We start from the raw sequence: 24,871 nt of genomic DNA on the forward strand, positions 1-24,871 counted from the left end.
ATAAGAGAAGGGTCGACTGAAACAGGCTAAGCCTCGTGTTTCATCACCTTGTGTCGGGGCTGGGTCTGTGCTGGAGGTGGAGGGTGTATGAGGCGGGCTGCAGGTGCTGAGACGTAAGCCAGGAAATTGGCTGAGGCTGGCTCGTTGGTCGTCTAGACGACGGGCCTGGGAGCTGGCCAGCAGCTCCAGGAAATGTCCAGGATCCTGTGATGGTGCTTTTCCCTCTGATGTAGCTGAGAACAAGAAATCAGTGCGGGTGTGTAAACTAATGATCTATACTGTTTTAGTATTAAGTGGAAAGAAGTTTGGGAGGAATAAAAAAAGGAAAAGTTTCTGCTTAAAGTAATATTTCACCCAGAATCGGATGGATTTGAATGTGGTCCTCTGAGTGAGCCACTGGTGAGAGTTTAAATTTGTGGACATTAATAATGAATCTAGAAAATCAGAAAAGTCCAAAAGACGAAAGCACAAATGAAAATAAAGTAGGTGGAATATCACCATCACTAGAAATACACACAACACACGTAGCATCTATTGTTAGGAGACACTCACATTTCCCTTCAGCTACAGGTAAGGTAGAGGAGGGAGAGGGGTGGGCGGAGGGGTGGCTCAGGACATCCAGTGTACACCTTTGGTCGTCCATTCTGCTTCCCTGAAACCGAGACAGGAGGTCGAAAAAGCTGTCCTCTCCGATCGCGTCCTGTGGTCTGGACTGTGGTGTTACAAACAAAACAAAACAGAAGCTTAGGCGTGTGTGAAAACACAAGATGAGTGAGAAGATCAAGTGATCAGCTTTAAAGAAAGGAGAGAAAATAAGGATAATCAAAAGTAAACAGCTGGTGACTCGTTAAACAGATAAAAGGAAGAAGAAAAACACAAATCCGAAGAAAACACGGCCAACTCCATGGTGATTGTGTTACATGGACCATAAAGGTGATTCAGAGTGTTTCAGCAGTAGAAACCAGGAAAACAGTAACAAACTCTTGTATCCCTTTAGGAGTCAGACTAGTTTCAGGACGAGCGCTCTCGGAATCATTCTGATGAGTTCTTTAGAAATACCTTTGGAGACATTGGTGAATTCTGCTCCGAGTTCGTGTTCTCGCTGTGGTTTTCCTCCTGATCTTTAGGTTTCGTGTTCTTCTTCTTGCTTTTCAGCCGATGGAAAAGGAAAAGCTTAGTGGAGGCTTTGATCGTGTTGTTTTTGGATGACCCAGGAAATAAATGATCCTCCCATTCCTGCGCGCGCACACACACACACACACACACACACACACACACAATTATACTTTACACAAAGTGTGTACACACACACACACAATTATACTTTACACAAAGTGTGTACACACACACACACAATTATACTTTACACAAAGTGTGTACACACACACACACACACAATTATACTTTACACAGTGTGTACACACACACACACACACACAATTATACTTTACACAAAGTGTGTACACACACACAATTATACTTTACACAAAGTGTGCGCGCACGCGCACACACACACACACACACACCTCATGTGGCGACGGGTCTTCTTTCTGGGGCCGGTCAGCGCTTTGACTCTGTTCCTGGTTTTCTGCACTTCCGTTTCTCCTTAAAGACGACTTGGCCCCTTAAACACACAGAAAGCATCACAACTCAGGTCTTCATAACATGCTATTAGTGCTGCATAAGTTATCATTGTCGAGAAAAAAGCTCATTTTCCTGCTAAGTGGGATGTTGGGGCAGCCTGGGTAATCTCTTATTTTACTTTACAAATCGTGGGTTGTTATAAAAATGCTCAGTTAAATACATCATATGTCAAATGAAGTTTATAGGATTTACAGAAAATGCAATAATTGTTAAAACAATTAGGCAAGTGCATACATTTGGTCACCACAACAAAGAAAATACAGAAATATTTAGTAGATCCTCCCTTTGCAGAAATAACAGTCTCTAAACTCATCCTATAGCTTCCAATGAAAGCCTGGATTCTTCCTTACAAATCTTCTCTAGTACGTTCAGGTCTGACAGCTTCTGGGCATGGACAGCTCTCTCTAACTCACACCACAGATTTTCAGTAATATTCAGGTCTGGGGACTGAAATGGCCATTCCAGAACATTCTACTTGTTCCTCTGCATGAATGCCTTAGTAGATGTTCAGCAGTGTTTAGGGTCGTTGTCTTGTTGAAAGATCCAGCCCCGGTGCAGCTTTAGCTTTGTCACTTCTTCCTGGACATTGATCTCCAGAATCTGCTGATTTTGACTGGAATCCATGCTTCCCTCAACTTTAACAATATTCCCAGTCCCCGCACTGGCCACACAGCCCACAGCATGATGAAACCACCACCATGTTTTACTGTAGGTAGCAGGTGTTTTTCTTGGAATGCTGTGTTCTTGTTCCTCCATGCATAACACCTCTTGTTATGTCTGAATAACTATTTTAGTTTCATCAGTCCACAGCACCTGATTCCAGAATGAAGCTGGCTAGTCCAGATGTGCTTCAGCATACTTCTAGCTGCTCTGTTTGTGCTGTGGGTGGAGAAAAGGCTTCCTCTGCATCACTCTCACATACAGCACCTCCCTGTAGAACCTCGGGTCAGAACCAAACAGGGTGAAGCTGCTTTTAGCTACTATGCTGCACACACGCAGAATCTGCTTCCCTATGACCTCCAATGTGCCGCAACTCTAACCGTTAAATCATTTTCATTCAGCCTTTCTTATACTGCACTTTTACAGTATTTGCTCACCCTTTATATTGATTTCTTTTTAATTTGTATTTTCTGTCATGTTGGTTTAAATGTTCTCCCTGTTCTTACTAATGGAAACCCCATTGAATTGCCTGTGTATAGATGAAGCTGCCTTGCCTAAAATCATGAAGATCAAGGCTGCCCAAACCTTCGCATCCCACTGTATAATGACCAGCATATGGGATTCATTCCCTGCCTTTAATCAAAAGCATATTTAGTTGATTAGAGACCATTAATTGTCATTTTCAAGCTCAGATCCTGTACTGCTAGCCAAACCAACGTTCCAAGTGTCCGCCCTGGGACTGGGAGATTGGGGTTCCAATCCCAGTCGGGTCATACCAAGGACTTTAAAAATGGGACCCAATGCCTCCCTGCTTGATACTCGGCTTTAAGAGGTTGGATTGGGGGGATAAAGCACCAAATAGTTCCTGAGCTCAGCCACCGCTGCAGCTCACCGCTCCCCATGGGGATGGGTCAAATGCAGAGAAGAGTTTCACCAGAGTGATGATGACTAACGGGACTTTAACCTTTTTTTTTATAAAACACGTTAAAAACATTTAAGAAAAAATAAAAGCATAGAGTAAAAACGACACTAACACCTGAAAAAGTGGGCCTGGAACAATGATTTAACAGTTGCAAGCTCTCTAAAACCTTTTAACTCACAAAAAATACATTCTTTCTCTAAAATTGACTTTTCAATTCATACAAATGCCTCTCTGCAGTTTGAGCTCCTTCTCACTGCTCTCTTATATCCTGGAACTGGACTAATGTGAGATGACCCTCAGCCAATAGGGAGCCAGCTGACCAATCAGCACTTGTAAAAGCATGAAACACATTTTTAAGAAATGCTCTCAAACTAACAAAAAGTGCTCTTGATTACAGGCAGGACGTTAATCCCATTATTCAGAGGAAGAATGGATTTACCAAGCAGATTGAAGTAACCTTGGCCGTTTTCTGCCTCAGCGGAGCAGTTAGAGTTGTTGTTACGGAAGATTTGATGTTTGCTGGAGCTTGATTTGAGGTTTACAACCAGCCGCAGGTCCGACAAGTTCATTCTGGCAGTCACCTCGCCACCTTTGTCTCCAGTCTGAAGCGGTACCAGAAGGAAAAGGTTCATTTACCTCTGACAATAAATCCAGGTTATCACACTTAGGCCCACTAGAGGGCGCCGTGACCCAGTGAAAGCTGGATAAAGCAGAAGGAAACTATTAACAAGTCACCTCTTTGGCAATTTCCAGATGTTTTTCAGCAAAGTACATGGCCTGCTCATGATTCCCCAGGGCGGTGTGGGCATTTCCTAAGCTCCAGTAGGCTCTTCCTTCACCCACTCTGCAGTCAGAAACAAAACAGAACAGGCTGAGCAACTTTCACTGACATTGTGCAAGCATGAGCTGTACTTGAGTCCCACCCTCTTAAAACACATTCTTTCATCTGATGTCACTAAAAAAAATTCTGGAAAAATTTGGAATTCATTTAAACTTCCAAAGGGGTATTTCTGCCCTTTAAATAAAACTGCAGTTTCACATAAAGATGTTAAAGAATCCATTCTAGTCTAATGGGCCATTCCCATCTGTACCGGGTCGGCCCGGGCCGGGTAGCGTAGGTTGTTTACATATCTGGGTGGCCTGGTATTTTTCTGGGCCAACCAAGGCTCATTCTCGGCCCTCCTCTCGAGGGGGTCTGCTTCAGGCCGACCAGGGCCAACACACCCACTGCTGACAGCAAATTCACACCTTCCATTAGAGCAAGCCTCTGATTGGTGGGTAGAATCAGCCCACATGGGCTTAAGGCAAGGATGTGCGGAATCAACCGGGCCAGGCTGGGGCCGACTGGGGCTACCCGGCCCGGGCCGACCCGGTACAGATGGCAATGGCCCATAACTGTACTGCTACTGCATTGTATACTACAGCATTTATATGTTTCTTCTATGTGATTATGACTCTTTTTTTTTTAACTCTATGATGGGTGTTTGTAGCAACACCTTCCTCATTTAACCGACTCGTTTAGGGGCCACCCACGTTCACAGGCAGAGCTCTTCACACTCCAGAGAACGGCCTACAAGCGGCCATGACGGCGTACCGGTCGTTGAGGTCCCGAGCAATGACCAGATGTTTGAGGTGATAGTCTATGGCTCTCTCGTAGTCCTGCAGGAGTGTGTAGGTGTTTCCCAGACTGTAACAGGCCTGAGCCTCCACTGCTTTATCCTTCAAAAGCCTGGCCAGCTGCAGAGTCTTCCTGAGGGGAAAGGAGGAGGAAGGGGGTGGGAGAACGATGGCCGTCAGCTTCATTTTCCTTCTCCTTTAATAAAATGTTGGCGTCAGGGATTCAAAACATTTGGAACTAAATAGTATCACGGTCCTTTATAAAAACAGTGGGTGGTTTTCTCTTTAATAGAAGAAACTTGTGGTTGTATACAGTTATGAAAACATTTCTAAAGTTTATAATTGCAAATATTCTATGACTAGACATTAATATTTGGATGCTCCGATCCGATCACGTCATTTAGAAAGGATTGGGATTGAGAGAAATTAATCGGATTTAACCTTTTAAAACAACAAACATGACTTTAAATTCATCCTGAGAGATTTTAAAATAGAACAAGAATGGCTTAGTTTTTCCTCCACATCAATAGTTTGTTTCATGTACGAAAACAACACAGCAACTCTTTTGTACATTGTTGACATCGTCCTCTGCTGCTCGCGGATAGAAGTGACGCCACCAACACCGGCGATCTCTGATGACGACTAGAGATACTAGCTGAAACATGTCAGGTAAAAAAAAACAATATTTTTACTAAAATGGTGTAAAAAAAAAGAAAAAAGAAAACAAAAAATGGAAAACAAAGTAACAAACAACTTACGGCAGCAGGGATTCAGACACCAAGCTGCAAATTTTAGCAAGCAGGCTAACGCAGAGCTAGCATGTCTCCTCAGGGAAGCTATAGAGAGCCTAAGCCTTCTCCCTTTCCGGTCGGCTCATGGGTCCCCGGAAGAACGAAGGTCAACGGGGCTAAAAACGCTATTTTCTAATCCGCTTTACCATACGCCCTGGATCACACATATGTTGTACTGCAATTAAAATGAAAAGTAATGATGGGTGTGTTAACCACGCCAGTCACGTACTTTGAGATTTATCAGCTTGTAAAAGTTCGTAATTAGCATGACTACAAACCAGAAATCGGCACGTCGCCACATAATCTCCTCTCCCCTAACGTAGCTGCTACTTACTGAACAACCCTTTTCCCTCGTGTCTGGTTTGATGACGTCACTTTTATGAAGCGTATTTGTAGTCCTGGGCTTATTTTCCCACAAAGCCTAAAATATTGTCCCCCCTGTTCGAAAATAAGCGCGTTCTTGGCATCAAAATGTGTCTTTAAAATTCATGTGATGTCCATGGCACAAAACAAGCAGAATTAGAAAATAGCATTTTTAGCCCCATTGACTTGCATTCATCCTTTCATTCTTCCGAGGACCCGTGATGCAGAAATATTACCATCTTCAGATACATCTCAAGTCCACTCACTCCCTCTGTGAGACGGCTTTGCCTGCAGACCGGACCTCCAGGAGCTTCCACGATCCAAGGAGCGTGGACTAAACAAACAATGGCGTCAGAGTGGTTGATATTAATTTGATAACTTGTTAAATGACATCCAACAGCCAGCCAAATTTATTTTATAAACCCAGACATCACACCTTTCTGAGTCACTTAGAAAAATAACTTTTAAAACATACAAGGTCATGTTTCATCTGAGCTCAGTCTCATTTAATATCACTGAATCACCATTTATAATCATTAGCCTTTCATAATTAATACAGTAATACATCGATTTTTATAAACTATATTTTTGCCTCTGTGTCAACATACTGGAAGGGACACCGCTGCATGACTTGCAGCCAAACAGACTGCATTCCCCGTCTGCTTTCCTCTTAATGCATCAACAAAGCAAATCACAGTTCTCCATTAATTCCCAGTTTGCCACCAACAGTCCCAGTTCACAGTGACGTCAGACAAAAAAAGAGACGGATATGGTAATAAGCAACGAGAACAGACAGCAAAACATCAGGGTTTCTTAGGTTTTCCTACAGCACCAGATCTGCGCGCTGGAGCTACAAATGTTGTGCAGGGAAAAGTTACCCTGCCCATCGGGGCTCCAACTGCCTGCTCCGTCACGGGAACACACATTACTCGAAGCTGCACATTGAGGGAGTAAAGAACTTGAAATAAGAGCAACACTGCTACTTTTAAATATATATGGCCTTCTTGTTTTACTGCTTTCCTGAAAGGACTCGGTATCGACAGATACTCAAAATCAAATGACCTGAATCGAATCGAGAGCAAAAAATAAATAAATGTGATTGGAACATCCCTAATTAATATGCAACAGACTCCATTGGTTTGGGTTGTTTACAGCACGAGCAACAAATAATGGGGCTTGTAGTGAAATAATGAGCCCATGCTGAGTTATAAATTATTTAGCTTTAATGCCGTTTCTGTTCTTCACCGGTTGCATTTTTAAGTTTTCTCTAGTTATTAAAAACAGAATGACATCCTGCCTCACATTTACTTACTTGTAGTGCCCAGCCGCCACTTCAAACTGGCCAAGGAAAATGTGCGCATTGCCCAGGTTGCAGTGGGCTCTTCGCTCTGCAGATTTGTCTCCAAATTCTTTAGCAATGAGAAGCCGCTAAACAATGAAAAAGCCAGATAATGAAAACTAATCATCATGTGTTCGGAGTGTAAAAAAGTACTAAAACGGACACTCTTGACCTTATATGCGTTTGAGAACCAACCTTTTCATGTGCGGCTGCTGACATTTCAAAGTCACCCAGGAGATAATACGTGTTACCGAGATTCCCGTAGGTTCGACCCTGAGCGGCGCAGTCACCCAGCTCCTTCACAAGGCGCAGGTTTGCTCTAGGTAAAAAAGATAATTAATGTGCAAATGCGACACATTTGTATAGGACCTGTTTTAATCGTTTTAGTTTCTTTTACGCATCGCTCTGTCAAACCCCTCATGGTTTGTTGTTATGTGGTGTACAGCATTTTGCTTTGGACTCTGATGCCTTATACACAAAGATGATGATTAAAAACAAACAAACATATCAGATAAGAGTCAACATAAGAGGTAGCTCAAGTGTTACCCCTGCTTTCCACCGGAGCCGTCAGCAGCACGTTACTGCAGCAGCACGTCTTTCTCGCGTAAGCTGCTGCTTGGCCCTTCCCACGAGACGCGAAGCAGCAGGGGAGCAGCTGTCACCGACCGAGCACGAAGTCACACGAGTGACTTCGTCAGTAAACACAACAACAAGCAGGAGAAAACTACAACATGGTTTGTGTTTTATCTTCTGTCCGTTTTATAATCGCCAATACGGACCTAAAAAACAAAGGAGACCGCTAGCTAGGTGATAACTTCTCACGGGGACGCACAGTTAGTAACTTTTTTTTTTAAGTAAAGCAAACGGAAGGCAGTACGTTCTTTATTCTGAAAATCTCAGGAGCTTCTCTCCATTTCCGCGTCCGATTTCCTGTCTTTCCTTCCCCAAAAATGTCTAAATTGACCCGTTTCAGAGGCGTCGCGCGTAGGAAATAGAACCGGCGCGTAAAGGCCGCGACATGCTGCTCCTGAGACGCGGCCGACTCGCGCTGCTGACGGCTGCCGACGGCTCCAGTGGAAAAGGTTCTGTTGACCACAGCGGTTCCTAGCAGCAGCTATGACGTGCTGCTGCAGTAACGTGCTGCTGACGGCTCCCGTGGAAAGCCGGGGTAAGAAATTATAAACTGAATCATAAAAACAAGTAGTGCCACTTTACAATAAACCTGATAGCTGGAGTCAGCCACCTGTGAGCGAGTGATCAAGAACCACAGCATTTCCTGCACTGCTCCTTCTTCAGACTTTTTAATGAAAAGGAGAAACGGCTGAAACTGCAGAGGAAATATTCTTTAAACACAGGAGATGTCCAAAAAGTTTGGAAGTCTTTGTGTTAAAAAGAAAAAGAGAAACAATTAAGGGATTTTAATGAGCTAATAACGTAGATATTGCTTTACTGCTGGGTCAACGTCAGACTCCTTAAACCCAAACCTGGTCCATATAACCGACAGCACCCCATTTTCTTTACAAGCACTTCCTCCTCCACCCGCTTCACGCCGCTGCTGCTTTCGTCCAAAGTAGACGCAGCTTGACAACATTCATGCACATTCACAGTCCCGCCTTGCACAACCACGCCACTAGTGCTCCTGTTAATCCTGCAGTGTTTTCATACTAGATAAAAACAAAATCCCTCCGGAGGTGAGCAGAGACTCACTCGTAGTACTGTGCAGCTTTCCTGAGGGCGATCCTGGCCTCCTCTGGAAACTCGGCTGGCTCACATCCACTCCAGCAGATGCTCTTAGCCTTGGCATGGTAAACGTTTCCGAAATTATACAGAGCTCGAGCCTGCCCAACCTACAACACGCACAGCAGATTTTCAGAGAGAGACTGGCTGTAATTATAAACTTAAAATACACCAAGGCCTTGTTTGCATGCTGGCTGGCAACAGATGCAGCTGCAGAAATATTAAAAGGTTGTACAACGTTTCATTTAGTAAGGCTGAAAACAAGGGAATCCATTTATCCTAATGTGTGGGAATTTTCCTTATTAGAGAAACTTTCACTGGAAAACCACCAAAACAATCACTTTACCTCAGATAATCAACACGAAGCAAGCAAAACGAAATCCGTGAAGACCCACCTTATCGTAGACTGCTCTTGTGATTTCCAAATGTCTTTGGCAACAAACCACCGCTTCATCGTAACGCCCTAAAAGCTTTAATGTGTTGCCGAGGTTACCGCTGGCCTTAGCTTCTCCAAGTTCATCTCCAATTGTTCTGTGATTGCAACAGAGATTTACAGCGTTACTGGTATGTTTGGGCGAGAATCACAAAACACACGAGAGAAAGTCAATGTTTCTACATGTTTGTTAGACCATGTACAGATGCACCATCCAGCCAAAAAGGGAATCTAAAACTAACCTTTGTGGAAAGGTTTACCTGGTCAGTGTGAGGTCATGTCGATGGTACTCCAGGGCTTTATTGTACTCTTGAAGATGAAAGTAGGCATTTCCTAGTTGGCTGTAGATGGCGCTGAGAATCTGAAGGTCTTCGGTTCCTACCTGTATGGCAGACTCAAAGAAGGACACACCTGCGCGATAGTCACCTGCTTTACAGAGGCGCTCGCCTTCCAGAGCAAGGTCCAAACACGATGACTCCATCCTGCAAATCAATTAGGTCTGAGTGAGACTAGACCGAAAGTTCAAAGATTTACACCAGAAACGTGACCAAAAAACATACAAGTGGACACCAAACTTTTTATGGAACTAACAGAATAAAAACCAGACACTGTAATGGGGGCGTGGAAGAGTAGATTGATCTGGCTGTCCAACCAAACACTAGGGATGTACATAGTTAACCGGTTAATTGCCTTGAACGTTGTAACTGGGTAAAATAGTTTTGCCCGGCCCTTCTGCTGCACTTGGGTTTAATATATTTTGTGCCACTAGAGGGCATAAGAACACAGCTATCATAACAGGTTTACTGGACAACCACAGAAGAAGAAATGGGCTCATCCCGTGACCAGACAAATGTGCTCAAACATGAAGCGGTTAGCAAAGAGCACAGGGTTGGAGCAGTTTATTCTTAGTCATTTCATTGTTGGAACACAATAAGCCTCACATCAAAGCGCTGAGCCTGGCAGAACTGAACCGAGACCAGCAATAGATCAGTCGGCCATGACACTCCTGCTTGCATCTGACTCTTAATTTGTCTAGTAAAATAAAGAAATGTCAGTGTAATTATTTAGTTCAATGTTTGGAAACTAAAGTGTTTTTTATAAGCACGCGATCACAAGCTGTGCTGTGTGCTTGATGCCAGACGCTCCGCTGCAACAAGTTCTGAGTCTGACGGACATCAACCCACCCCTCCAGCACGCAACCCACTCTCTCTCTCGACTTTTTGTTCATAAATGTTACAAGTGTAAAATTTTAGTGGTGCGTCAGAATTTTATTAAAAAAAAAAGGGTAGACGGAAAAAGTGTTAATTTAAAGAGCAACAGGGTGTTCCGGTTAACCGGCTTTTAACTGTTAAGGGGGCGTCATTAACCGGTTAAAGAGATTTTGGAAAACGTGCATCCCTATCAGTTACTTAGTAAAGTAAATTAGCTTGTAGCATTCAGACATTATTTCAAAAACCTGCATTACTTCCACCACTGGTGCGTCACAGAGGAAGTCCATTCTCACAAGACAAACAGAGAAACTGGAAATGACAGGGAGACAAAAAGCCAAGCTCTTTTGAAACCAAACAAGAGAAATTCCAAAACCGGATTAAGCATTTCCTGCCCATCATGACCACGAAGCCCTAAAAATGCAACTACCCTGAAACACAAATGTGTAGCTTACATTTTACCATGAACACAGGGTAAATTCAGATGTGGCTGTGGTCATGTCCACTATTATAGGAACCTTTTTGTCTCCTGTGCGTGTCAAACCAACATCATGAAGCTAAAAACCACCAACACATGGAATCACGCTTCCATGATGGCCACTAACGTGGTCACATAAGACAAATAGTTCAGACAATTCAGATAAAGAGATCAAAAAAGGCCATTGAATGTTTTGCAGAAGTATAGAGTCTAGAGCTCAGTTTAACACAGTGGATTTTTGCTTAGTGTTAAATTAAGCTCATTTAGGTTAAATAAGGCAAATAAAGCAGGGCATGGCAACGTGGCTACTCTGTTATTGACTCTGCACTACCCAAAAAGGAAGTGGTAGATCATGTGGACAACAACAGATTCCTGTGCATCTGTATCACCTTGGAACAACATTATGGTAAATGGCCTGTATTTGATATAGCGCTTTCTAGAGTTCTGGAACCCCCCAAGGCACTTTACAACACAATCAGTCATTCACCCATTCACACACACATTCACACTCTGGTGGGGATGAGCTACATGGTAGCCACAGCTGTCCTGGGGTACACTGACAGAGGCGAGGCTGCCGTACACTGGCGCCACCGGTCCCCCCGACCGCCACCTGCTGGACACAAGAACACAACGACAGCAACAGACTGAGCGGGGCTCAAACCTGCAACCATTCGATTACGGGGCGAGCACTTAACTCTTGTGCCACTGTCGCCCTGTGACATCTAAAGGATGTGAATGTGCTCAGATTCTCATCCATTCACGTTGGTTTCATAACAACATCCATTCTTAGAGCTTTTATAGCAAATCTACAGAACAAGATGGCTTCAAATATTTTTTCATGCTTCTAAAAAACATGCCAATAACACAGCTCAGACCAAAAGCAACGATTGGAGCATCTCATTTTCTGTCTCACTGGACGGCCACACTTCCCTGAGTCCTCCACTGATTCCACACTCACACATTTTGCAACAGAACACCACTGGTGAGAGGTCCTCTGCTCAATAATACCAGAGAAGGAGAAACAGCCGGCTGCTACCGCTTCGTCTCTAGGACAAACTACCAGAGTCCCCAAAAGAAAACGCTGACAGAAGGAGCGAGTGACCATGTTTGTGTGTTCTGTAGATTTGCTACAGCAGCTTTAAACTTTATTGTAATTAACTTTTTAACTCTGCTTGATTAGTTTGGTTTTTATCACAAGAATGGCTTTGGTTTTGCTGCATGACAACAGTGCATAAACTTTGGCCTTCCTTCTCTGATCAACTAGGAGAGGAAGTAAAATAAAATGGAACCACATAAACACTGGATTAGGTAATGAAAGATTATGTGGAGCGCTATGAGAAAGCCAGTTTGGCCCGTTTCTCTGTGTGAACAAAGCCCACGCAGGTTTGACACTCTCTCGTTTAGAGTGCTGAGCTCAAGATGACACGCAGCTTTGATGTGGATTAATTCGCCTTGTTATCACAGGCCTTTGTATTGTGGAAGAAAAACTGATGACAGAATAATCTGAAGATGCTTAAAGCCCAGTGACAAGAAAGGAAAGTAAGTAGTGGGTAACTTTATCTTTGAGACAACAGCAGTAAAAGTCTGGCACGTGTCCGACACAGCTGGGATGCACCATCAGCACTCCAGTTAAACATGAAAATTACCAAGTCTCGTAAATCACTTTTGCACTTTACGTCTAAACTGACCCTGCACGAGCTTTCCAGATATCCAGCAAGTTTGCCTCTGCTGGAGACGATTACATCACAACTCCGAAACTCACGGGTCGGACCAACAGAACTTCTCTTTAATCTCAGTGAAACTTTGTGGCTGGATGATCCTGCAACTGTTGGCAGTGCTAGCAGCACCAAAAGTGCTCACAGGCAGACATGTAAACACCCGCCACAATAGCTTAGACTGGTATTGTGTCATTTTCTCCAGCTGCAGGTGTGTCCAGAATGCCAATTTAGCCATTACGACACATACACACCAATACAAGCACACAAACACACACACAAGCATAGCACTCGGGAGGTAAAAACAGCCGCAGCTGTGAGTGCACAATGTAAAATAAAAATGTAAATCCGTGGGATTACTTCATGAAGCTGTAAAACAAATCCAGTCACGCATGGCTGCAGAGGATTCACTCCTCAGAACTGCAAATAAGGATAATCGCCATTTACTCCACATGAAAGAGTTGAAAAGTTTTATTGCTGTGGCTAAAGAGAAACTTTTTCTTTTAAATAAATAAATTGGTTTAGTTCATATTGGAATGTTTTACGGCATGTAGGTGGTGCCTGTTTAAAATATTGCCTTTAAAGGTGACTTCTGACCTTAGAGGAGCCTTGATCTTCTACTGATAAGTTGTAACTAAAGCTTCTAGACTGACTGCATCTCCTCACTATGCATCCGGATCCTCCAGTAACCTCAGCTTAAGGAAATCAGTGGGTGAGGTTGGGGTTAAGCTCCGTCTCTTCCATCAGTAGAAACTGTGCCGTGCAGCGTTTTCAGCTGAAGTAAAAGTCTCCTTCAGAAAAATTATTCTAATTCATGTAGGAATCAAACCAAAAGAAAACTAATGTTGTGTTTAAATTCTGCCAACTTTTAAACTGAGAAGCATCTAAATGTAAGTGCACCAAAACCTGTTAGCCACACAGGGAGGATTGGTTTAAAACGGGTGTTATACGTAAAAGTTTCATATAAAAACTTAATTTTAGCCCCACAAATGTATTAATGTTGAAAATCTGAATCGGTTTATAATAAAAGCCACACAAACTGCACAAATGTTGGGTTTAAACCTAAGTTTAGTTTAAAGCCAACATATTTGATTTAATTAAACAAAAGATCAAACATGAAAACCTGTTAGTGATGTCACGCTCATCACACACGGTCACATACCTGCCGCCTCTTCCCATTCTGATGCACTCAATGCAGGCTGACACGACAGACATTTCAAGCTTCTGGATCACCTTCTGGAGCAAATGTAGCTTTTTCTGCAGAACATCCTTTACCACCTCTCCCTTCGTGTGCATACGCATAACGCAAACAGCCACCGGGCGCTATTTTTTAAGAGAAAACAATCCTCTTGGATCTGCTGCTCTCCCTATGAGCACATTGCTAACCGGTTGTCACGGCAAAACAAAAGACTTAATCCTCTCAGCGTTTGCATTGACCTCAACAACCAAGTGGCGGGCAGGGAGACCTCTGAGTGAGGTGAATACGGATTAACACCTGGTTGTTACCGAGCAGAAATAATTCAGTCAGAGCCGCGTGTTGGGTTGCCATGATTAGCGGATTGATGTGTTTCTCTAACAAGAAGCCACCGGTAACCTGCATATACAAGTCACCTGATCCCATGTGTCAGATCCAATTAGTCCAGATTTCTGTGTGTAATTATAGCAATGCTAACAGTCTCCAGTGAACCCTGGGACTATTTACTCAGCACAGCAGAAAATCAGAAGCAGGCTCAACCCATTTATTGTTGACCTTTCCAAGTGACTGGGTCATAATTTGAATTTTAATGATCAATAAATTCACGCTCACCAATCATTCCCTTGGGCATTTACCAACAAGAAGCAGTGAAAAAAATATCCTGAACCTTTACAAAACCAAACTTGACAATTCAGAGGAATGTATGTCCCTGAACTTTTAGAAAACAATGCCACCAATTTGCTGCAACATTGAGCCAGCATCAGGGAGCCTTAAGTCATTTATAAGGGGTCAGACAGTGGCAGTGATGTGGTGCAATCGGGCCCTTTTTACAAAAGACTACGCAATGGCAGCATAAAGGGGTAATGGGACTGTCTGCGCTGCCGTGGACTTTCGTTTAACTTGGACATAACTTGCTTCTTTGTGATCAAAGCTTCGCTCATTTTTGTTTTTTGACAAGCTTCTCCTAAAAGTGCCTGTCACTCATAGTCCCTAGCAATGGGTACCGTATTCGGTACTTTTTAATGCACCGACCGAACTGCGCGGTAACGACCAAGGACCGATTCACGTGATAAGAAATGGTGCCTTATTTCGGTACCTTTTGTAACTTACACACTAGAGTTCGGTACCTGATTTCCCAAGATAGACAGCAGCGCAAGAGCCTTATGTTGTCAGTCGCTGTGGGCAAGATGTAAACAGAGCAAGCAGCAAGAACGCGCTCTAAAGATTGGGTCTACTTCACTAAATGTGATGGAGGATGACAACAACATTGACAAAGTTCTAAGTGAGCTATTGTCTTGTTCAGCTCCATAAGGTAAATAAACTGTTTAGCACAACGTTAGCTTGATATTTGAGCTCCCATTGCTAGCAGCTAATGGTGCGTTCACCTTCTTCTCAGCACTCGGACATTCCGACTTCCAAGAAGGCAGAGAGAAAGCGCTCTAAGGTTTGGCTTCACTTCACAAAAAATGCGATGGGTAACTGGGTGATGCGAATGTCGACAATGTTCTCAATGAGCCATCATCGTCTTAATTTGCTTCGGCAGGTAAATAAACTGTTTATGATAACGTTAGCTTTATACTTTAGCTTCCACTGCTAGCAGCTAATGGTGCGTTTGCTTTATCCTCGGTACTTGGAAATTCCGACTTCCAAGTAGGAAAAATCAACTGTTTGAAAATGGATGGCCAAAGGAATGAAGACGCACAGTAAATTTTTACTTCCATTTTCAATATAGTTGCTGGCTGGAACTCGGCAGCAATCCCTCGCTTGGTGGAACAAATGCCACAAAAATCCCATATCGCCATGCCGCCAGGGTGCATTCATAAGGCACACCGTGACAGCACTATTACGCTGATGTGTCAGCAAGGTGCGTCTTCTAAACGGGGCAAGATGTCTGGACAAAAGCACCCAGTAGGGTAGTAAATAATATCACCAGAAGAAATGCACCAGGTCAAGTAAATCGTAAAAATATCACAACTTTAATACAAAAGGAAGTACCGTAAATCCTCTAATACAGGCCCGAGCCTGTATTTGACTCAAGCTCATCAAGCTCCAGGCCTTTATTGGAAGGAGGACCAGAATTAGAGGCAGGCCTCAATTTCTATTAGAGCAAAATTAACTAATGGTTCGCTGAGTTTTTGACAATTAAAATTGCGCCCACATTTTCAAAGTTAAACACATTTCTTTTAACAACGGTAGTTTCTGCTTCAGCCCTCTCCCCCCTCCCCCTGCGCAGCGGCCGCAAACTCACTGATGCGCCTGCAGCCTCTCGGAGTTCCTGCTGCTCTAAACATTAAAATAATCATTTCATTTTCTGTTCCTCACTTCTGATTACCTTCAATGGTGTCTGTTTGTTGCAACCACCGGTACAAAAACTAACTTGTTTTTATTTTACTATTTTTCTGTCCTGTCTGTTCATGTTCCTGCATCTCCTCTCAATCCTAAAGAAAAACTGCTACCTGGGTTCATATATATTCACCTCATGAGTTACCTTTGAACTGCAGTTCTAAAAGATCTACCGACCGCAAAAACAGCGGAGTGCTCGCCAGCCACATCAGTCAGGTGCGTCACCGAGGACAAAACAGGTGATACGCCCTGATCCACAGCAGCGAAACGTATCAGGCACAAATAAAAGAATAAAAGACAGAAAACATAAAAGGAAACGAGCCGACATGAATGATCGCGTGTTAAATTAGTTTTTGAGGTGGCGACATCTGATATAACGTTACTGTGGCCGTGCTCAGGACGCAGATGTCTGGAGCATGTCAACAATCAGAGATGTGCATGCGCAAGCTGGTTAAGGTTAGGATGGGGGTGAGGGGAAGGTTAAATTGCAAGAGGTTAAACGTCACAATTTGGCTAAATGTCCGTTTTATGGCGGGCGTCAGTGCCGACGCTCTGGCACAGTGCCTTGCCTCCCGACGCGCAGGAGCTTGTCACCTGCTGACAGCAGGCTGCTGTCTTTTCTGAGGACTGCATCTTGCCGTCGATGACTAGTCGATGACAGGCATAAAAAGTCACTATAGAGCGGTGACGTCGACTAGTGACTAGTTCATACAACCCCTACTGCTCCCCAGAGTGTTCTGCAGCATAATCAGCACTTTCTCTTTGAACTTGATATCAAATTTTCACCTCCTCTTAGTCTCCGCACGGTTAGTTACCTTCGCGGTCTATCACTGGCAAATCAAAAGTGAGAGGGATGACACAACCCCCCCCCCCCGTACTTGCTTGTTACCACATTCCACCCGGCCACAATAAAAAAACGGCCATTATTCACCTCCGCCGACTCCGACACCGGCCAAAATATGATACCCGGCAGTTAATTAAATACAGGCTAATATTAGAGGATTTACGGTAGTTAAAATGGTTAAAGAACGATCAGTATTAATCACTAAAACCTTTGCTGTGATATATGTAGAGGACACATGAGTACAGTGGCTTAAAGGTACACTGTGTAGCTTTGTCATATATTAAATCATTTTCTTGAGACTGGAGGTGCCAAAATGGCCCTTCACAATATTAGTCTTTCTGATGGCAGCTCTCGTGGTCTGCCTGTATCTGTTTTGCTCTACATGTTTTGTGTGTGTGTAACCTTGGACAGGCTGTACTGCAGACACACATTTCTATGCTTCAGGATGCTGGGGCACTAACAATAAAGTTGATTCTGACTTCAGCCCCTACTCTCCTTGTGAGAGCTGAAATCTCACAGTCATGTTTCTTGTTAGAGGCATGAACACTTTACAGCAATCCATGTTTACACCTCAGAACAACAGTCATCAAGTCTGCTGGTGGAAAGTTCCTTTATTTTCAAATCCAGAGCTTGACAAGTATGCTCAGAACAGATGAGCAATAGAACCTGATTGGTTGGGGTTGTGCTCACTGTGTCAAAGCCTCAGAAGAGCCAAAGAAAACCTTTAACCGATGAAGCAAGAGAGAAAAAGAGCGTTCGACCTAAAAGGGTCAAACAAGAGTCAACATTCAGTGTTTTCTGAATGGAGAGAGCTCAGCAACAACGTATTAATATTGGATGCAGAGCAGACCACACAATCATGCTATTGCACCTATAAGTACAACTTTAGTATGTGGTCAGCTGGTTTGAAAACACTGGCAAACAGCGAGGGGGAGGGACATTTTGTTTTTACAACACCGATTTAAAACAAACACTGGGGTTGTTAAAGCAAGCCAAAAAAAAGCATAGTGTCCCTTTAAAAGGAATTTTCAATTCCTGCCTGTTGCAATGCTAAAATTTAAATATAACTTATGTTCAACATCTTCTAGTCAAATGTCTCATGTGAAAGGTGGCCATTACAACAAGAACAGCAAACACATGGCAGGGTTTCCCCCCAGCGCTTTATAAGCCTGGGGGCCCACCAGGCTTTGCTTGCCCACCCGCCAGGCTAAGCGTCATGCCCCACCCCCCTCCCCGACGGCCAAAGCCGCCAGGCTTAACTCATTTTCTGGGGGAAACCCTGCATGGTCACCAGATCAAATCATTGTTCCTGCAAGTACAGCTGGTTATTTGCACCCAGACAGAATGGAATTCGTTACAGAGGGTGATAGATCAAGTCTGACTTGATGAGACTTGTAAGCACTGGTTAAAATTTCTAAAAAGGTGATGCAACTTATTTTTGCACTCAAAAAGGTTTAATTTATTGCATTTACTGAAGTTCATTTTCTTAGTTCTGAAGAAGACACTAAAAAGGTTAATTTCAAAATTCCTACAAGTTATTTTATGATTTTTACATACAAGTTTAAAAGCAATCATAAAGTAAGTAATGCTGTAATCAAGTGCCTACTCTCAGAATGGTTTAAGTTCTTCCATAAAATATTTACAGTGAGGCTAGTAGAGACCTCCTGTAGTCTACTCACCATCATTGACTGGTTGGCCAACAGTGAGTCATGTTACAGTCACACAAACACACAAGCTGAACATGTTAATACAGAAAAACAACACTGTTCATGGAGACCTGTCTTTATTTAGAGTTTAATGTATTCATTTAATACAGAATATTAAAATGTATTTTTAGATATTTTTGCTTCAAACTTAGTTTTCCAAAATTAAAGTATTCCAGTTGTTGATTACATTTTCCTTGATTATTGTTGCTTTTGTAACACTGTTTACCAGGCAATTATGGTGCCATGCGTTGTTAGAACTTCACACACTAACCTAAAGGTAAACTTAATTTTTAGACATCAAAACACACTAATGACATTAGACAGCCTACCTCTGTCGGACATAAAGCAAAAGCTCCCTGTATCGTTCATGCTGGAGAAGAATTGCTATTCATGACAACCAACCCAGAAGATGAAGCACAATATGAATTCCTTTTGAACAATAACAAGTTTACTTATTTAATCATTAAACTAATGGCAAATCTCCACGCACAGCAATCACTAGGAAGCTGAACTGAACACTACTGAGCTCGGATTTACATGTCACACTATCTTGTACCCTGAAACTGAAGCGCGTGAGGAAAAACCCTCAGAGGCAATCAATGCCGCATGTTTGTGAGATTTTATATCATTTGCAAAAAAAGTAAAATTTGAAAAGATGCTGAGTATCAATTCTACATACTTTTATATGCATTTTATGTGATTTTAGAAGACTGAAATGCAATTTCAATTAATTTCAGGATTTTCTTCAATTTATTTTATCTGACAGCACCATCTAGAGGCTGACAAATATATTGCACCTTAAACCATTCTCACCACTTCAATTTCATGGCTGGAAGCAATGCATTAGTAGAGAACATAACTCAAAATATCAATTCTCAAAGTCTTTGTATGAGATTGATGTAGCTTTAAAGAGAATATGTGGAGTTGGAAATATTTATGCTTACGATGGTCCCCCTTAGGCTAAACGCAAAACTGCAGTTTCAATACTAAGCTTGTGCATGAGGCGTGCATGCTGTACGTGCACACTCCTGAATGAAAACAGCTGAGAGTCCTGTACCGTTGCATTTACAGGTTTGCCGGCATGACTGACAGAATAAATTAGGGCTGCATAATATATCACAAATATACCGTTATCAAGATATCAGCATGTGCAATATGCATATCACAAAGAACAGATGTCCCAATGAATGGTCAGCTCCAATGTTTGCTACACATAATGCATTCTGTTCATTTTCTTTTTCCCTTTCCTCACATCTTTTGCTTTTCTCAAAAAATTTTTCTTGCCATTTTTAATTTCTTTGTTTTTGATTATTTTTGGTCCAGAGTTAAGTTTTTATTTATCTCAAGTAATATCATTGCAATATTAATCACTGTTATCGCATATCGCAGGTTTTCCTAATTTCGTGCAGCCCTAGAATAAATGTAAAATAATTAATTTAGACCAAATCAATTTGGACTGCATATTTTCCAGCTTGTGATAGGTGGCCAAATGCATGGCAAAGTGAAAAGAGCGAAGAAGTCAAATAATACCGATAAATGAATAAACAGTGTTTGCCCTACATAGGCACACGGGTGGCACTGTGACACCCACCTTTATTTGAGTATTCATTAAGCACAACACATCCCAGCACAATGTTTTTTTTAAACCAGGGCACCCCCTGTAATGCGCTCACAGACCACTAGGGGTACGTGTACCCCTGATTGGGGATCACTGGTGTAGAGAAGTGTAGTGCTGCAAATGTATCATCATCGCAATATCAGCAGGCGCAATACCAGGGTTTCCCCCAGTGCTTTATAAGAATGGTGGGTTGCCAAGTCTTGCTTGGTGCCCCCGCCAGGCCAAGTGCCTATGTGGCTTTTTCTGACCCAACCATTTCACTGTCTACTTCTATTGAGGGTTCGTGCAGGATAAAGAGACCGTTTTCATGTTAAGCCTACATGTGAAACTCAGACAGATTTGTTTTGATACATTTTTATGCTGTAGGCCTACAGAGAAAATATTGTGATATCTGTGAGCAGTGGCACTTGTTCTGAAGGCACTTTGTTGTAGTTTTTTGTAGTAGTCCTACACAGAAACATTTAAAAAGCACTTACACTTCGTGTTTTTATTAGAGAACATATTTAATTCTACAGCCTTTCCGAGCAGACCTTTCAGTTATAAGTCTCTTTAATTTATTTAAATTTTGATGTACATGAGTGAGGTCCAGTGAAATGTTTTATTTAGAATTTTAAACTCATTTTGTGCATTGTTATGTCAGTGCTAAATAAATATTTTCATAGTTTTGTAATTGATTTACCGCAGTCTCTTGATTTTAGCGAGGTTAGTACACACTGTAGCCATGAATGCAATGGTTCTAATATTTAAAATGATCATTTCTTTCGGTGTTTCGGCCTTGGTTTTCTCATTTGTGGTTTTGGCCAAGAATTTTCATTTCAGTACATCTCCAATTTATTTGCAGAGTTTTCCCTGCATTGTTTTTCTAAGACGGGCCACCTGGATTTGTTTTCTCAAAAAACATTGAATGTAGGCGCATTTTTCATGCTTATTTTTATGTACGGAAACTTTGAAATTGTTGGCGCTATCAGAAAAATTCTAATGGTTTTTGAAAAAAAAGACGTTATGCTTAGTTTTACCATTAATCTCTGGAAATATCAAACTGTTGTTGTAAATGAATTAAAAGATGCCCAGTTAATGAAAAATATTGGCAGTTTCATAACATATATCCATAGATATCTGTTCAAAAAACACATGAGAGTGGGTCTAAGTCTCTGGGCAACTCCATATTGGATGCCATGTTTCCTTCTACAGAAGCCCGTGAGGACTAAATGCATTACTGATTTGTAACAAATGGTTACAAAACTTTCACCACTAACATTGTTGTTTTGCACATTTGCCTCTTCATTTGTTGCCGGTGATGAAAGGGAATCTGATGTCCTTGTGTTTTTGCTGGAGGTTGTGCTCCCAGGGATTTAGACCCTAATGGCGATCCGTTGGTAAGGTTTTATTTGAACACAAAAGTAATGCTTGCTTGCAATCATTTAGGTATCTATTGCCCCCTATCACCAGGGAAACTACACACTGTCACTTTAATGTCCACAGTGTTTAGATAAAATGCAGGAAGTGGGTAGAATAGATTTGTCTCACACTCACAAATGGTGCTGAACAAGTGATAGAAAATGAGTGACGGCCATTGATAATACTGGTAAAAGTAGAGCTACAAAAAGAAATAAAATCCCAGAAAAATGCACTGCTCTGTAAGCACAAGCATTGGGCTCCCTATTCCCACAGTGAAGCTTAAAGAGAAATGAACATCTTAAATATGATTCCATGTGCTGGTTTTCACTGTGCTAATGATACTGGTTTTGCCTCCATGTTGGCTCTACACATCCCATGACCTCAGTCTCTGACTTAAGTGTTTTCATCTGATTTGTGTGATTGCATCACTTTCTCTAGAAGCAGTGCAAAAATATTCCAAGAAAAGTCCTTGCTAATGCAGCAATCACATAAATGGTAAAAATGGCCTGTATTTGGTATAGCGTCTTCTAGAGTGCTGCGTCAAGTTCAAATTGCTAACACTAGCATACAAAGTCAGAGATGGTACGGCTCCCATCTACCTGAATCCTCTTGCAAAGGCTTACGTCTCGGCCCGGCCGCTCCGGTCATCACAGGATCGTCGGCTAGCAGTGCCTACACCACGCTCAGGACAATCCAGACTCTTCTCATGCATCGTTCCACAAATGAGGAATGACCTACCAAGCACTACAAGAACAAGGACTTCCTTTTCGATTTTCAAGCAACTCCTGAAGACCCTGCTCTTCAGAGAGCATCTTCTAAACTAGCACCCTCCCTGCATCCCTGCACACTCTACTGTCCACTCCTTGTTCCCTCCTCTCCATGATTCATCATGCTGCCTCACTGCCACCTACGACTGACTGGAAATTGTTTGTTGTTGTTGTTGTTATTGTTGTTGTTGTTAGCCTAAAGGGCAACATGCCGATTATCACTTGTAAGTCGCTTTGGACAAAGCGTCTGCTAAATACATAAACATCTTTCTAGGTAAAGGCGATTTGGATTGAGTACAGAAGCAAGATCATCATTTGTTTTGGACATACTGAATGCAGTGTTAATTTGAAGTGTGCATATTTTAAATTTTACAAATGAAGCAAAAACTAAAGAGGATAGAGATAAGGAAGCAGACTTTTTGTATAGGTGGGTGTGATGGTGTTGCTGTAAATCTGAACAGATTAAAACAGAGCAAGGGCTGCTTTTTGGATTTTGAGACTTAAAACACCCACATTACTACTCACAGGCACAGAAAAGGAGACATGTTTAATATTTACCATCAAAATAGTGAAACAGCAGCTTGTGTAATCTCACTTTTTCCCTTTTCAATAAAATAATTGTGTAAAATAATATAAATAACAAGCTCAAAAACCAAAACTTCATTTAGTGACATTGCTTAATAAAAGCCCTGATGTGGTTTCCTAAACTATAGATTTTTCTATTCGAACACGCCCAACTAGGCCCTTTCATTGATTCTCTCTGAAGTGATAAAGATTTTTATTTTAAGAGAAAAAAGGGAAATAAAAGTAAAGCCACAGTTAAAAACAAAAACAACTCTACGTTGGGGGTCAACACCAGAACTGTAAACTGCTCATATTAACCAGAATTAGCCGTTTAACCCAAAAGACTAAAGTATTATTTTCCATGTCTGTAGCTATAAAACACCAGATAAACGTAGTAATTTCCAAAAAATCCCATGACACGGTCTTCCTGGTCGTGACTGGTTGTTTTTGGAAATGATGTCCTAGAAAGCTAATGAGTCAGTTATGCCCAAACATGCCACGACATGCTGGAGTTGACTTAACAAGGAACGGTTGACAAACACAGCAAGTTTTGTTTTTTTACACAGAGCAGAGTAAGCTAGCAAACATTTAACCCATATAAACTACCCCAAACTTCTTAGGCTGTTTCACTTACCTCACATAGAAGTTCGCGAACTCCCCACAAACATGTCTCCAGCTTAAAAGGAAGAGATATAACTGGAGTCAGAGTCTGAGATACTAGCAAATCTTCTGTTTTTAGCAGCGTCTTTTCTACTCACTCGTCCATCTGGGAGGAAGGAAGGCGACTCGTCTCTGGTCGGGAAGCAGAAGTTTGAAGCCCCTCCTCGCGGCTCGAGCTATGGGCTCGCGCCACAATCTGACTCCAATTAGGAGACCACAGCTGCTACCTTCAGGAGCCGTGGGAAGTTTGGGTATTTCTCAACACATTTGTGCTTTAAGGATTACATCAATGGACGGGAAAGGCACCTGATCTTCCTGATGAGTCATGTTTGATCCATTCCGAGCAATACGTGTGGCTCAAACTTCAACCGATTCAGCAGCATTAATAATAAGCCCAGAGCGAAAGTTAGATGTGACGTTCTCTCCCGCCCTCTGCTGCTCAAACATATAATTTGCTAAACTATTTAATCATAATTGGGTGGAAATAATTAGGAAAGGTGCATATATTTTATAATTTGCTGTTTAACGTGATGTGCGAGATACAAGTAAATGCACCTTGCGTTTCAAAATAAAAGCCTCTCTTTAAATGCAGAATCCTTACAGATTTCAAACTAAGAGTTTTAGCAAATATTTAAAGGAAATATTAATCAGTTCGTGTACTTCATTTTTTTAAATAATGGTCAATATGGTCAAGTTTATTTATTTTTATTTCAAACAAAATTAGTGAACATAAATAACTCACACACAGATTGCTTGATTTTATACACACACATATTCTTAGAAATATATAAAAAGCATTCATTAGCTGGTACCAGGCGGGCTGGTCTGAGTATTTCAGAAACTGCTGATCTTCTGGGATTGTCACACAC

The 24,871-nt window shown here is 42.1% G+C and overlaps 1 protein-coding gene across 1 annotated transcript in view; it reads right to left on the reverse strand.

Moving 5' to 3' along the window:
- LOC107392951 (G-protein-signaling modulator 2) overlaps positions 1 to 24,276 on the reverse strand; it is a 27,194-nt gene extending 2,918 nt beyond the window's left edge. Inside the window, exons 1-14 of the mRNA XM_015971034.3 lie at positions 24,101 to 24,276; positions 23,977 to 24,018; positions 9,767 to 9,988; positions 9,469 to 9,604; positions 9,044 to 9,183; positions 7,532 to 7,655; positions 7,310 to 7,425; positions 4,821 to 4,976; positions 3,962 to 4,070; positions 3,666 to 3,828; positions 1,527 to 1,624; positions 1,060 to 1,236; positions 553 to 712; positions 48 to 233 (exon numbers count right to left, since the gene is read on the reverse strand). Coding sequence (XP_015826520.1) covers positions 48 to 233; positions 553 to 712; positions 1,060 to 1,236; positions 1,527 to 1,624; positions 3,666 to 3,828; positions 3,962 to 4,070; positions 4,821 to 4,976; positions 7,310 to 7,425; positions 7,532 to 7,655; positions 9,044 to 9,183; positions 9,469 to 9,604; positions 9,767 to 9,988; positions 23,977 to 24,018; positions 24,101 to 24,108 — 1,837 coding nt within the window. The 5' untranslated portion in view covers positions 24,109 to 24,276. The remainder of the gene's footprint in view (positions 1 to 47; positions 234 to 552; positions 713 to 1,059; positions 1,237 to 1,526; positions 1,625 to 3,665; positions 3,829 to 3,961; positions 4,071 to 4,820; positions 4,977 to 7,309; positions 7,426 to 7,531; positions 7,656 to 9,043; positions 9,184 to 9,468; positions 9,605 to 9,766; positions 9,989 to 23,976; positions 24,019 to 24,100) is intronic.
- Positions 24,277 to 24,871: the final 595 nt, after the last annotated feature.

This window comes from Nothobranchius furzeri, chromosome 8 (assembly GCF_043380555.1).
Source record: "Nothobranchius furzeri strain GRZ-AD chromosome 8, NfurGRZ-RIMD1, whole genome shotgun sequence".
In the NCBI taxonomy this organism is placed as follows: Eukaryota; Metazoa; Chordata; class Actinopteri; order Cyprinodontiformes; family Nothobranchiidae; genus Nothobranchius; species Nothobranchius furzeri.